Source organism: Poecilia latipinna, unplaced genomic scaffold (assembly GCF_001443285.1).
Source record: "Poecilia latipinna isolate Pla-1442-1.1 unplaced genomic scaffold, P_latipinna-1.0 Scaffold768, whole genome shotgun sequence".
Lineage (NCBI taxonomy): Eukaryota > Metazoa > Chordata > Actinopteri > Cyprinodontiformes > Poeciliidae > Poecilia > Poecilia latipinna.
In genome coordinates, this window is record NW_015113384.1 from 168,989 (window position 1) to 183,302 (window position 14,314).

Sequence of the window (14,314 nt, forward strand, 5' to 3'; positions counted from 1 at the left end):
TTTTTTTTTTTTTTTTTTTTTTTTTTTTCCTGAACTTTTTTTTTTTGTCGGACTCTGCTGGGCTAAGCTACACGTGATAAAAGGATTTCAAGGAATTCTGTCGCGTTAAAAGCAAGCATCAGTTTTGACTGGAATACGCTTAATATTGCAAGGATTATAAAATCCAGGTTCAGGGTTAGTTGTAAACTAATTCAGCAACAATGTTTAACAAATAAATGCTAACAGAAAATACTTTGCTTGCAGAAATCGATAGCAGATGCTCGCTTAAAACTTCACACACTTCACATGTGTTTTGCAAACATTGTTGGCCAATCGGTTGACTAAGAATCCATCCCATTACTTTTGAAGCCAATAGATTTCCATTAGGCATCTAACGGAATGAGCAATTATATGAACTGTTTTCTAGTTGTGGATTTGTTTCCATTTCTCGGCTTTTTCTTTTTTTTGTGCATGGGAGCCCTAATTTGTTTCCAGCCAATCTGCTTAAAGAGTGCTTCTTTTTTTTTTTTGTAGAGTACTACGGAGTCGTCACCATCCCAGCAGGAGCTCGGAGTATCCGTGTCATGGAAATGAATACTTCCAGCTCCTACCTAGCTGTCAGAGACACCCAGAGACAATACTATCTCAATGGCCACTGGACAGTGGACTGGCCAGGTCGCCACCCCATTGCTGGAACAACTTTTGAGTACAAGAGACCATATAACAGACCAGAGAGTCTCGTATCAGCAGGACCTACAAATGAGACACTTGTGGTTGAGGTAAGCAGATAAGCGAACAAGGACATTTTGTTTTGATTGCACATATTTAACCTGATTGTCAACAAATGATTCCTCTTTTAGGTATTGCTGCAGGGCTGGAATCCTGGAATACATTGGGAATATTCTCTAAACAAAATAGATGAAAAAACGTCTAAGAACCACATTAAACACAGCTATACATGGGCCATCGTACGCTCCCACTGCTCAGCAACTTGCGCTGGAGGTATGTTTAACTTTTTGAATGCTGAGTTTGATAAAGTTCAGATTTCAAAGGCACTTTAATTCTAATTTTTATCTTTGCTTGCTCAAAAAAAATAAAAATAAAAAATAAAAAAACAGTTTGAGGATTAACAGATGAGCTTATAAAAAGTCTGGCCTGGCCAACCTGTAATAAGGCCTCTAGCTGCAGGTTAAATGGAGAGGAGAGTATCCCCATCATTATTGATAAGACATTAGAGGCAGAGAACTCCTCTACTAGAGACCATCTATTAGACACACTCTCAAAGCAAGCATGCACATGTTTGTATCTCTGTCTTTACTACAGTTAGTCCCATCAAGGTCTTGTATTGCACACAATTATCCATACACACACATGCACATGAATGCAAGTAGATGTTGTTGCCGAGGCAAATAATATGTGAGCAAAGGTTAAGGGACATTGGTGAGCGTTTTTGCGTGGTCATGCGTGTTTGCTCAAATACACTTGTTCCTTAGACACTTGCATATATATGTGCACGTGCACTTACTTAGCTCAATAAGTGTGAACAAAGCCCCCAGTGTAGCGTTCCTACTTGGCTGACCCTGAAGGTTAGAGTTCCCATTCTTGTCCTTTGCAGTCCACTCCTAACCATCTCCACCTCTTTATGTCCTGATTGAAGGCTGTGATGGGTTGGGTGGATGGCGGGCTGCTTTATTAAAGGGTGTGACTGACTAACTGGCCTTTTTGAGTAAAGATGTGCAGAGTGACCTTGCCTTAGGGTGAATAACATCTCAACACTGGAGTACATGGACACTTAACACCAGGATTGTACCTTTAACAAAAGTTACTAAAGCAAAGGGCACAGCATTTACAAATGTTGTGTAGTTTAACTTCAATAAAGAAGAGTGACATTTACAATGGAAAAAAAATGACCAACGTCTAATAAAATAATTTCTTCTCATGGCATATGTGCAAAGCAAGATATGGGAAATGAGTTCTTTTCTCCTATCCCAACACTGTTAGCTTGTCAAACAGAAACATGTTGTTTTCTCTGTATTACAATCATGTGGCATGTTCACTTGCATACATTTGTGCAGTTTATATTATAATTGAATATTTCATGAACATACATTGATGGCCAAGCTTGAGCAATGTACAGTAAGGTTCTACATTACAGTTTTGCTTCAATGTTAGTTCATTCTATCTGTGCAAACATTAATTTTGTTATTCAATAGATGTGTACTTAATAATCTATGCCTCCAAACAGGACATATGAGCACCAAGGCAGCATGCTACAAAGACTTGAGAGTGCAGGTTAATGTGACGTACTGCAGTCCCAGAACTAGACCAGGAATTGGAATGATGCCCTGCAATACCCACCCATGTCCTGCCAGGTCAGTGTTGTGTTCAGTGCTTGTGTGGTATACAATTCATGTTATGTTAATACAGTTGTTGTTTGATAAGCTGTGATTGTTTTGTTAAAGAATTTTATGCCTTGTAAGAATTTAAGATCAAGGATTTGCTGATGCCAAGTCCCAATTTTGCAGTGAAGTGAAGTTCATATTAATGGCAGGTGAATGTTTGAAAACTGTTGCAGTAAAATAACACTGCATCACATCAGTATTACAGCGATCTTATGGATGCAGCAGTCTTAATAACGCGTATGAAGATCTGTTTTTTTTTTTTATAAATACCAACAAAACTATTGCCATTTTCCATCTTAACCCTGCATATACGTTTCCCCACCTGTAAGGTCAGTGTAGTATATTTAACGAATAGAAGAAGTAAACAGGCAGAAAATGCCAATGCATCAAGTAAAGCCTTCAGGCACAGTCAGACCAGACAACATTGTTCAAAGCAGAACCTTTGCACTCGCAGAACAAAAGGCTAGTGGTGAAGTGGAAAAATAGGCACTGGATGTCATGACTGCAAGCTCACCTCACAGAAGGTTGGAAACCTGAGCGATAGGGCACCTGGCAGGTTCAGGAAGGGCAGATGGATGGATGGTCTACAGGGTATGGATCAACAACAAGTCGAGCACGAGAGATGCTAGCAGGCTCCAAATCTTGGTAAAGAAAATACTGATCACTCTAATACACTCCTTTTTGAGATTAATGTGTAGTTACTTTGACAATGCTATACAGGCATACAATAGGCATCAGCCCCCTGCAACTCACAAAAATACTAAACGGATAGATATACATACATGAACACCTTCCAGAATGGTTTCCCATTGGCCACTGTTCCAACTAAACTAGCTCAAAGTCCCAATCAAAATCGATCAGGAAGGTACCAAAGAACACATCATTCAACCTCCAAACTTTTGCAATTACAGTCTCATGGATTCTGATGGCATTTCTGGAAAGATGACATAATTTTATGTTCAAAATAATCTACTGCTAAAGTCAGAGTAGCAAGCACCGCAAGATTTTCTATAAGTTGTTATGGAAGCCTTGAAATGTTTTGTTGGCAAAAGGTGGAACTACTGAAGATTTTTAATATCATTTAATATTTAATATTTTAATATTATAGCTGATATTATAGCTGATAGGTAAAAATATCCAAAATCACTGTCTGCTATGTATTGATGGATGAAGAGATAAAATATCTTTAGGGACGTTACTGCTCCAGATTCCTACCTCTGGTCATGAAGTCAAAACCAGGGTCCCATTCGGGTCATCTACAAATTCATTAGGTGACACAAAAATTAAGTAATTACTGCTAAATACCATTTCAGAGTGTACTCTGAGTCTTCGTGGCACCATCTCAGGGTGGGAAACCAATAGACAAGAGGCAGAAACTAACTCAAGGAACACAGGGAATACACTAATGAAGAGTATAATGTGCGGTAACTATGTTACAAATGGGGAAATTGCATCATTGATAACAATCTGATAATCGTTCTGGGAGAAGGAAAGCTATCATAAGTGCTCAAGAATAAGACATTCTTAGATAATAACAGGACATAACATATTAAAACACCTCCAAAACATTACAGCATTATGCGATCAAGATATCCCACATCGTTACACTAATTCATCTTTGCTAATCTGCAACGTACAAAGTTTCTAAACACTGTCTTAATCTTTGTAGAAAAACTGAAATTTTAACCAACTTCTTCCATCTATCAAAACATGCTTAAAACATTACAGTATATGATTTGTGTTGATATTTTTCTAATCTTCTTGATATACTTAGACAGATCCAGTGGTCCCTCTAGATTTTTAAGATTGACCATTACATTTGCGGTTTAATTTAAAGTCTGGCAGCCATATTATTTTATGTTTTATTTATACTTGCCTTCTAAGTTAAGAAGGTACATAATTAGCATGACGGCAGTCAGGTAAATATCCATTTGAAGAGTTGTCATCGGGTTTTAGCTCAACATTTTTATTTCATCAGCATCGGTTTTACTATTTTACTGTGATTTGCATTAGATGTATTGTATTTACATTATCGATTCATTTAACCCATATTCTAATTCCTGTAAAAGTTTTTGTAGTAATAGTGGTATTGATTTTTGGTTTGCATGTTCCCCTTTTATTGAACACTCATCCATTATATCTCAGTTTGTGCTTTGCTAGTCCTGTTGCAATTTTAGTAGTGTATTCATCCTTTCAATTCGCAGCTTTTGAGTTGCTCTATTTACTTGATTGTTAAAGCTATCTAATTATTCTTCAGCCCTAATTAAGTGTCCTTGTTTTTTCCTGTGGCTTTTCAAAATCTACCTACTAAGGACTCGTATGTCTAAATTCACATTAGTTTGCAAGCTCCTTCGGAAACACTCGTTCTGTGAACTCGCTCTTTTAGAAATGTGCTCACAGCCAGTTTATCTGATGGGACATGTTGATTCACTTCTAAACGCTGGCGATCAGACATGTTGAGGTTTCTGTTGAAATGGCTGTGGGGAAGCAGGTGTTCCTCTACGTTGTAAACTGTCACTGGTATGTGTCAGTCTGAGTTTCTTTGATAAACAACAATGCCTGACAGAGCAAAAGTACAGCGCAAGAACTCCTCAGGTCTCAGGGTGGGGTTATGTCGGATCTTGGCAAAATAAACTATTGCTTTGGTCACGGGACGTACACTCCTAATAGTCAGGGACGAGACAGTTGGTCAGTCAATGGGTTCTGATGTTGCGGACATCATTGGGAGTGGTTCTCCCAATGACAAACAGGTCACAAGTGAAGTCATGCACACACAAGAAGAATGTTCCTCCCTTGTCTACACCACTCTGGACACTGTCAAGAAGGGAAGCATAAAGGGCAGAAGACATGAATGAAAGAGGCATTTGGGAAAACAGTGGTCTTTAACAGAGAGCATATTTGAGATGTTTTTTTTTTGTTTTTTTTTTGGTAATGATCATTTCTAATTTGCTCTTAAAGCCAAAATACCTCATACAGAGCACTGAGGTTGGACAATTGCGTATATAACACTCGTATCAGGTTATTGGCACCGTCCCAGTTAAATCTGTGCAGGAACCAGTTGAGATATAGAATGTCAGTTGTAAAGCAGCTGTTGCTCTCAGAGTATTGCATCCCCAAGATACGACTCAGACCCAATATCATGAACCTTTGGAACTCGTGTAAGAGCTTAACCAGTTCAACATATGGGGAAGGTGAGTGATGTGGAACTCTCTTAGGCATATAATGTATCATTCATTAATTTTCTAAAGTATACACACTGTATCATGGCCTGGACTGCAGGAGACTGGAACCTGACTTAGCTGTTACGGGATAAAAGGTGGGGTTTGCCCTGGACAGGTCAGCGGTCCAATAAAATGTGCGACACTCTTTAACTCTGTCAATCCATTTGGAATTTCTAATCAGTCTAGCATGTATGTCATGCAGTGGTGTGTTGGGGAAATTGTGCTGTATAGAGAAATACCAATGTAAACTCTAGACAGAAAGGCCAACTGCAAGATTTGAGCCCCTTTCTAGTGAGGTTCCACATGTAAACAAAAGCCACTCTGCAATATGCGTTGTTGCAATAGTCTGTATTTGGTAGGACATCTATTCCACATTATACTAATTTTGTTGTATTTTGTTGTTTTATATTACAAGGAAGTGTTGAATTGTTTTGCACCACAATTCAAAACAATTCAATACACAGTTGACTGATGCCAGCTGAAAGTTTCTTTGTTGGAGAAATGTGTACTTTCTGCTGAAGTCACCGCTTAGTGAATGTTAGAGATGCAATGTAGCTTCTAGTGTTTATGGACTGGGAATTTATCTAAAAAAAAAACATTTGGCAGTTGTTGTTGAAACTAGAGTTTGTACATGTCTCTTTCTAAATATCGTATCTTAGGAGCGGTATGAAATGTCAGTCAGCTTCATTTAAATGAAAGGGACAATCATGACAAGTTTTGTCTTGATTTCCTAGAGGGATTCGAGTTGAGACGCTGACGTAATTTTGAGTCAGAGCAGCATGTCCAGAAAAAAACGTTTGTCCAAATGGGGCTTTGTCTTCCTGCTTTTAAAACTGCGCTGGATCCCGAGATACAGCATCTTGTAAAAGTATTCGCAATCCTGAGATTTTATTACATTGCAACCAAAGTCTTGGGTGTATTTCTTCTGATTTCAAAAGACAAATTAACCTAACGTGGGGCATGATTGTGCTCTATCTATTTATTTGCATATAAATACCTATAGTATGGTGTGCATTTCTTGCATAGGTAATGCCTATGTCTTTTAACAATGACTTTCTTCTTAGCACTCTTTAAAAAAGCCAGATTTGTGGAGTGAATTACTAATAGCTGTCGTTTAGATTGTCCTTCCTTACTACAATTGCCCGGTCTTTGGCTCTCCTTGTTCAGATTCTCACTTTAGGTAGACTGCCATATCAGTGAATAGTGATCTTTGCCCTTGTGTGAAAATCTTTCTCATTTCAAAAAAAAAAAAAAAAAAAGCCAAGCACCAGGTACGAAAAGGCTTTGGTGCATCTTAGCTGGCGGAAGAGTGAAGAGTGTGACTCGTGCATAATCCATCATGTCTTGTTTTCTGTATTGATACCCTTAATGAAGTAAAATGGGAAAAAGCATTTGAACTGTGTGATGCATTAAATGATGCAAGGAGACATACATGACCACAAAATTGAAACAAGTGCCAGAAATACAACAGTTTGGTCTGTGCTCGGATGCCTGTGTAATGCACATAATGTGTGACACTGCTGCTGCTGCTGCTGCTCCCAAAATCAAAATTCCTTTCTGACACATACATACAAGTGGAAAGAGACCAACATTGTGAAGATATGGCAGTGGTGTTCAGTTACTCTGATTCCCTCATCTGTCTCTCTCTTGTCATTTTTTAACAGGTCCCCGCTTCCAAATCACAGCAGACTGCAACCGCAGCAATTTTTTAGTCTCAATGTATGAATTGTCACTTTACTTTTAAAAGGCATTCCAATAGAGAAATCATTTTCCTGAATGCACCAGTAGGTCCACTGCTTTTTTTTTTCTCTCAGTGACATGTGTGGTACTATTTGGCATACCAATATTATGTAATTACCCATGAAATCATGGAATCTTGTTACATTAGAATTTATAGCATGTTTTATAGTAACAAACAGCTGTTCAAAGGGGATTTTTTTTTCTTCCCCCTCTGCATAGCAGTGAGACTGGCTGGATTTTTCCATCATCCTTAGTGTTGTATATCTCCATTTTGGAAAAGGTATCCTAGGAAAATGAAGCGTAGTCACAGAGTTCTGTCATTCTCTGCGACAGAAACAAATGACCTATGAATTATTGATTTCACTATATTGGTTACTCAGAACTGTGGCACGTGTTCCCCGGAGCTTTTGTCAGACCTTAAGCAAAGGTGGCAGGTTTGTGGTTAACTGCATCATGTGCAGTAATATGCTATATGTCATGTAGTCATGACCAGCTTGTTTTCATTGCTAATTCAAGGGAGGAAAAAAAAAAAAAGACACTTTAAGCATTACCCACATGTGCCAACTGCACAGATGATTTCCAGCAGGATGACAAACGTCACCGTTGTCAGGCACTGTGGGTGAAAATGCTTAGAGAATGATCTGCGAGGGTGGCTACTACTTTCTGCTGTCTACATAATTAACTGCAGGACTGTAGTTGGGAGATTTCTATTACCAAAGATTTTTCCAATGTCAAAAAGCACTTTATCCTTGTGGAAGGATAAAAGGCTTTCCATACAGCAAGATGAGCTATATTTACTTGCTATTAGCCTGGAATAAAATGCAATGAGTGTGTTTTTCGAACATCATAATGAGCTCACTGTACTCTAAGTGATTTATCTGTTGGTTCCCTGTACCTATAGGTATAATGTAGGTATATTGAATTATATTTTGTAGATTTTCTTTAAAACTCTTTTGAACTCCACAGCAGACAAGAGTGAGAGGGTAATTAAAAAAGATTTTCACAGCAAAGCTTTTGATACTTGCTATTTAGTTTGGTGTTATCTAAGCTTAAGCTGCTCATATATTACATCCTTAAAAGAACTCTGTGAAAACAGACTGAATTATTTTAGCTATGTTGTTAGATTACGTCCTTGAGGAGATCAGATAATGCAAACTGACATGTTAATGCGTAAGAATGCCGTGTGCACACGGAGCAAGTTCATATACTGGATTATATTACAGTGCCACAGTGAAAGTGGAACATTGAATTAGGCTCTTACTTGTAAATGAATCACTGTGAAGCATTGAAACTAAATGTGTTTGGAAAAGAAAACGCCAGCATTAAGTTTGTGATTCTCCCACCGAGAAACTTTCAAAGATCTGTATGAGGAACTTAACCACCTTCATTCATCCACACACACACACACACACACACACAATCTGTTGTACGACCCCCGCTGCTGTGTCCATTATCTTGGTGGTTTTAGGCTCGGCTGTAAACATAAGTCTAATGGCCTGGGCCCTTTGATGTTGTCTTTTTTTTTTTTTTTCTTCCTTTATGACCTGTCCAGCCTTGTCCAGCTGCGTACACAGACTTATACCAGCTGGCGCTCAGCCAAGGATAACTGTCATTCAGTTTTAGTCGCGATCACCTCGCCACACTTTTAATCTCCCAGTGGTGTTGCAGCTTTTTGACATTCGGGCTGCTGTGCTTGTCCCCACTGTCTGGATTGTTTTAGTCACCCGTAACTATGTACAGCTTCACCTCCACCCCCCTCCGCCCACCTCCATCTACCAACACCCCTTCTCGCCTTTTTACTGGTGTTTATCTTAGATGTGGATGTTCCTCTCTCACATTTCTTTCCACTTTATTTTCCTTTCTGCCGTCTACTTTCTCTTTAGGCACATCCCCGCCATTAGACGCTCGCAGCTCCGATCAGGATTTACTCACTAATGGATCGGTGTGTTTACACTGGCTTTGGGAAGCAGTGATAGTGCCTGTAAAGTAATCCCACAACTGTTTACAGTCATCTTCTTGGGCTATTTCTGCTTCATTATCTCCACCATTTGCTACTTAGGTCTGCTTGCACATGCATCTCTATTTATATAGTGCTTGTGTGAATGTAAACAGTAGTAAAACCAGGGATTATTAAGACAATTACAGACAATTAATTGTTGGTTAATGACTTTTTGCATTCAGAAATGCTTTTTTCATATAATTTGTTAGAGCATTATTTTAATGACACCCATATTCTTTAACTATTGTATTAAAATTTGTCAAAATAAAATCAAAGTGAAGAGTCAGTAATGAATATTATAAGCCAAAGTTCACATATCGTGACATAACTTTTGCTTTAGTAAAATAGATGAATTGTAATTCTGTATGTCAATTTCTCAACCCTAATATTTTGTGCTTATTTCATGTACTACTGTAACATAATACTATATAAGAGTCCTCCTAAATCAGGATAAATCTTTTATCCTCAGTTGTTGAACTGACAAGATCTTGTAAAAGTGTTTATAGCCCTTGAACTTTTACAGGATTTGTCACGCTACAATCACAAAATCCCTTATATTTTCTTTGGGATTTTATGTAATGAAATGGCACAAAAAATAATTGGTAACTGTGACAGAAAAGAAAAAAAATTACAAATTCATATCAACCCTCCTTACTCAGCATTTTGTAGAACAATAATTACAGCTGCAAGTCTTTTCAAGTAGGTCTCTGTACCAACTTTGCACATCTGAAGGTAAAATGTTTTTTTTTCCCCCCTTTTTTAGGAAATAACTCAAGCTTAGTCAGGTTGGATGTGGAGCATCTGTGAACAACAGTTCTCAAGTTAATCCCTTTTCAGTTGTATAAACAATCTTTGTCTGCTCTAAATCATTCCATTGTGGCTCTGGTTGTATGTTTGCTGTTGCTGTCATGATAGGAAGTAAAATTCCCCTGTGTTTTTAAGTTATTTGAGCAGTTTTGTTTTTTTTTTCAGCATTACCTGATATTTAAGTCCATGCGTTTTCCCATGAACTGAATACAGTTCCACTGACTGAACATGTCACACTTTTCTGATTGTTTGTTTTTTGTTACATTTTTTAGAAACTCCCCGCACTGCAAGTTTATGGCATCACATTAGCCCAACTGAAAAAGTTTAAGTAGAAAAGATGCATTGCAAGGCAGTTAAATTTCAATTGTTTTTATAAAAGTGAATAACTTTCATTTTGAGCAGCCAACATTTGGACAGCTTTTGCAATGTGATATTTCTTTTTCTTATTTATTGGACCCCTTCCTGGATGAACTGAGAGCAAAGATTAAACATATGTTGTGCTGACCATAACATGCTGGGTAAAACAAGCCAGCTGTGGTCATCTCTACATGTAATGCTATTTTGAGACATTGTAGCTATTTAATTTTGCTGTCTGCTCCCAGTGATTTGTACACAGAGTGCATTACATCATGGGGAATGGGTCTCGATGCCTACTTATAATGATGACATGATATCATACTATTTCTTAGTGTGGTTGTGCATTTGGACTACCGCAGGTAAAAAAAACAAAACAAAAAAAAAACACTGATATCCACTCGTGAAAGTTGAGCCTCGTTGACCAACACATACCCCCAACCACACACACGCACACACACACACACACAGCAGGAGAGCTATAAACACTTGTTAGCAGTTATTAATGCCACTACGGTCCGTCTCCTCAGAGGCACCTGACACGCTCTCGACTGGACATCTGACCCTTGTGGTTCTGTCTAGAGAGTTTGACCCTTACTCATGGTTAGATCACGCTTACAGACTGCTGCTGAGACTAAAATAAGAAAAATTACTTCAATGAATATTTAAGTTCTGTGATTAGGTTTCAATATTCTGGTATGTTTGAACTTTTAGATCACCAGCTAATTGGCAATTAAATAGTTGATTTTTATTTTATTAACATAAAAAAACGTTACAAACACTTAAATAATTCAAATGAAATGATCTGCAGTTTTTTTTTTTCTTACTACTTTATGCCCTACATGTATTCCAATGATAATACTTCAGCTCAAATTTCATGTTTTTCACTCCAGTTCTGGAACTTGCATGTCCCACGGTATTTGAAATGTTATGAAATGAATGGCATTCCTTTTGAAAGGCAGCCACAATTTAAACTGATTTGCAAAATGTTATCTCAGTGTTGTGAGAGAGCTTACGATATACTCTAACTGCCCAGTTTATTAGGTACACCTGTTCAAATGGTTAACCCAGCCAATCACATGGTAGCATTCTAATGCTTTTGCCTCTTGGAAGATATTATGCTCAGTTGAAGCAATCAGACATAGGTTATGCACCTCAGTCAATCTCAGTGTCGTTGCTAACCATATCCATCACTTGATAACCAGAGTGTGCCCAGTTTCTTAATGTACCACGAAGCTCAAACTGTCTCAGATTGCTTTCTTGAACATGAACAGTGTACTCCAATCCACAGTTACCAGATCTCTTTCCAATGGAGTGCCTTTGAGATTTAGTGCAGTGATAAATGTGTAGCCAACTGCATGATGGTCTCACATCAACATGGACTCTGAGGAATATTTCCTGCGCCTTGTGGAATATTTGCCATCAGTGCAATTCTGAAGGCCAAAGGGGATGAAAGTGGACAGTTGGTAAAGGCCATAACATATATAGAGAGATCTTAGTGCAGCCAGTTCAAAAGAAGCTTTAACAAAATCAAATCAAATTCTTGATGTCATTTAACCTCCACAAAAGCCTGATTGCAACCCAATAAACATTACAAATTGCTGAATTTACATGCTTGTTTTATGCCTGCATGCTTAACCGTGTATTTCAACAGACTGTCAAATACGTGGTTAAGTATGCGTGAAAGGTATGAAACAGTACGGGTACATTCGGATGAGGTCAGCGACGGAGCTGTTTGAACCATGCATCTTGGGTCAGCGGGAGGTGCAAAAAACTTTAAGAGAGAGCACTTGGGGATTGTGCAATTTATTTCTTCCGACTCGAGCATGAACTGCACTGTTGGAAACTGAGGAACAGTAGACTGAAGGGAGCTAAATAAACAGTTTATTTAAAGCCAGAAAATGTTTTTCAGTCTTGTGTACATTTGTTTAAAAGTGCTCAGCACAAATGGAGGTTATAACAACAGCAATATTTGCTGATGTTTAAGTTTCAGCAGTAGCGCAGGCTGGCTTTGGGCAAGCAGGGGGTCAAAGTTTTTGAATTAGGATTTAGGATGCTGTTTTGACATACACTGCTATATATATTTTTTTATACCCTCCGGAGTAAAATTTGGACTTGCTATAAACTGCTACCAAAGTACTAAATATGCTTTGCAAGAAGCATAAACCACCACATGTAAGATTTACAGTCATCCTTCCTCTGAGTTATTCTCTCAAAATGGAAAAAAAAAAAAAGTATTTGAAGCACCCCAGGTGGTCTTCAGCAACTGCTGCCGTACAGCGATCATGCTCTCATTCATGGAGCCCTTCAGGCTTGTCTTGAGTAAGTGATTGAGGAGCTGCGCATGTTTACTCAGTGGACTTGTGTTGTGTTGTTCCAGCTGGTCTGCAGGGGAGTGGGGGGCATGCAGCCGGAGCTGCGGAGGAGGGGAGCAGACACGGCAGGTTCAGTGTGTCCAGAAAACCAGTCAAACCAACGCAGACACCCTGGCAGATTCTCAGTGTCCACATTCGGCCCCGGCAACGAGGCAAACCTGCAACACGCATAGCTGCCCGCCGGTGTGGAGCACTGGGCCATGGTCTCAGGTGAGTATGTAAAATATAACATTCACTGAGAAAGACATTTCTTTCTTCTTTGTTTTTTTGACAGATGTCTGTGAATATAAAGACGTTTTCTTGTAGCATAAAGCTTTAGTCCACATTTAAGGAACATATAATGTCTGCACCTAGTACTCCTGTGCAACCCTAATAAAAATAACATGACTGTTGTTTGACGAACCTACTTTCTTACATTTGTGATGATGACAAACTCAGACCTCCCATCTTTTGGTCACGAATAAAATCTATATCTCATAAAGTTTTCCATTTATTGCCGCATGATCTTAAATAGCACACACAGCATGTTCACGCTGCTTTTGCGTTCGGCAGTGCTCACGCAAGTGTGGCCACGGTCTGAAGAAGAGGAGCGTGCTGTGCGCGAGGAGCAACCCAGGTGCTCAGACGCACACGCTGCCTGACAGCGAGTGTGCAGGCCTGCAGAAACCTGCCACTCAAGAATCCTGCTTCATCAAACGCTGTCAGAAACAACGTAAGACCCAGTGGTTTGTCTCCACATGGCAAGAGGTACAGCGGCGATGATTTTAGAACATTCTTTAGATTGTTGTATTTGTTTGTGCTGACGTGGTCTGTTGTTTCTCTCTGTGATTTGTTGCGGACGTTCAGTGTTCGGCAACATGTGGCCGGGGATATCAGGCACGCTTCATCAAGTGTGCTGAAAAGGTGTGTATTGTATGCGTTTAGTCTAGTGAGCAACAAAATAGTCACTGCCATGTTTAAGTTCACTTGCCATGAACATTATTGAAAATGACCCTACTTGGATATCACTTTTCTTAACGAAGGACACTGCAGGAAAGTACAGAGAACTTACTGCCAAAAAGTGCCACCATGTCCCCAAGCCCAAAGTGGAGCTCCAAAGGCCCTGCCTCCTGGCCGAGTGTCCAACCCGCACTACTCCACCGCTCTACCGATGGAGGACGCCTCATCACCTCTACCCACCTCAGCCTCTCCCTCAAGCTGCACCATCACCAGAGTGGGACTCATCTCCTTGGTCTCAGGTAAGATGACATAAAGATTAGAAACGGACTGATCAGAGTTTGGTATCCTAATTTTGATTTGCTTATATGGATTATTGCCTTAGCTTAACTAACCGCAAGTCTCCTTCAGTCAGTAACAGGTCCCACTCTGAAAAAGCGGGGTTTGACATTGTTTGCATACAGTGGTGGAGAAAGTACTCAAAAAATTTACTTAAGTAAA

The 14,314-nt window shown here is 39.2% G+C and overlaps 1 protein-coding gene across 1 annotated transcript in view; it reads left to right on the forward strand.

Moving 5' to 3' along the window:
• The window catches only part of adamts16 (ADAM metallopeptidase with thrombospondin type 1 motif, 16), a 55,243-nt gene that overhangs the window by 34,237 nt on the left and 6,692 nt on the right, over window positions 1-14,314 (forward strand). Inside the window, exons 16-22 of the mRNA XM_015046173.1 lie at window positions 514-758; window positions 840-981; window positions 2,225-2,351; window positions 12,883-13,087; window positions 13,430-13,624; window positions 13,724-13,780; window positions 13,900-14,115. Of these exons, the coding sequence (XP_014901659.1) occupies window positions 514-758; window positions 840-981; window positions 2,225-2,351; window positions 12,883-13,087; window positions 13,430-13,624; window positions 13,724-13,780; window positions 13,900-14,115 (1,187 nt within the window). The remainder of the gene's footprint in view (window positions 1-513; window positions 759-839; window positions 982-2,224; window positions 2,352-12,882; window positions 13,088-13,429; window positions 13,625-13,723; window positions 13,781-13,899; window positions 14,116-14,314) is intronic.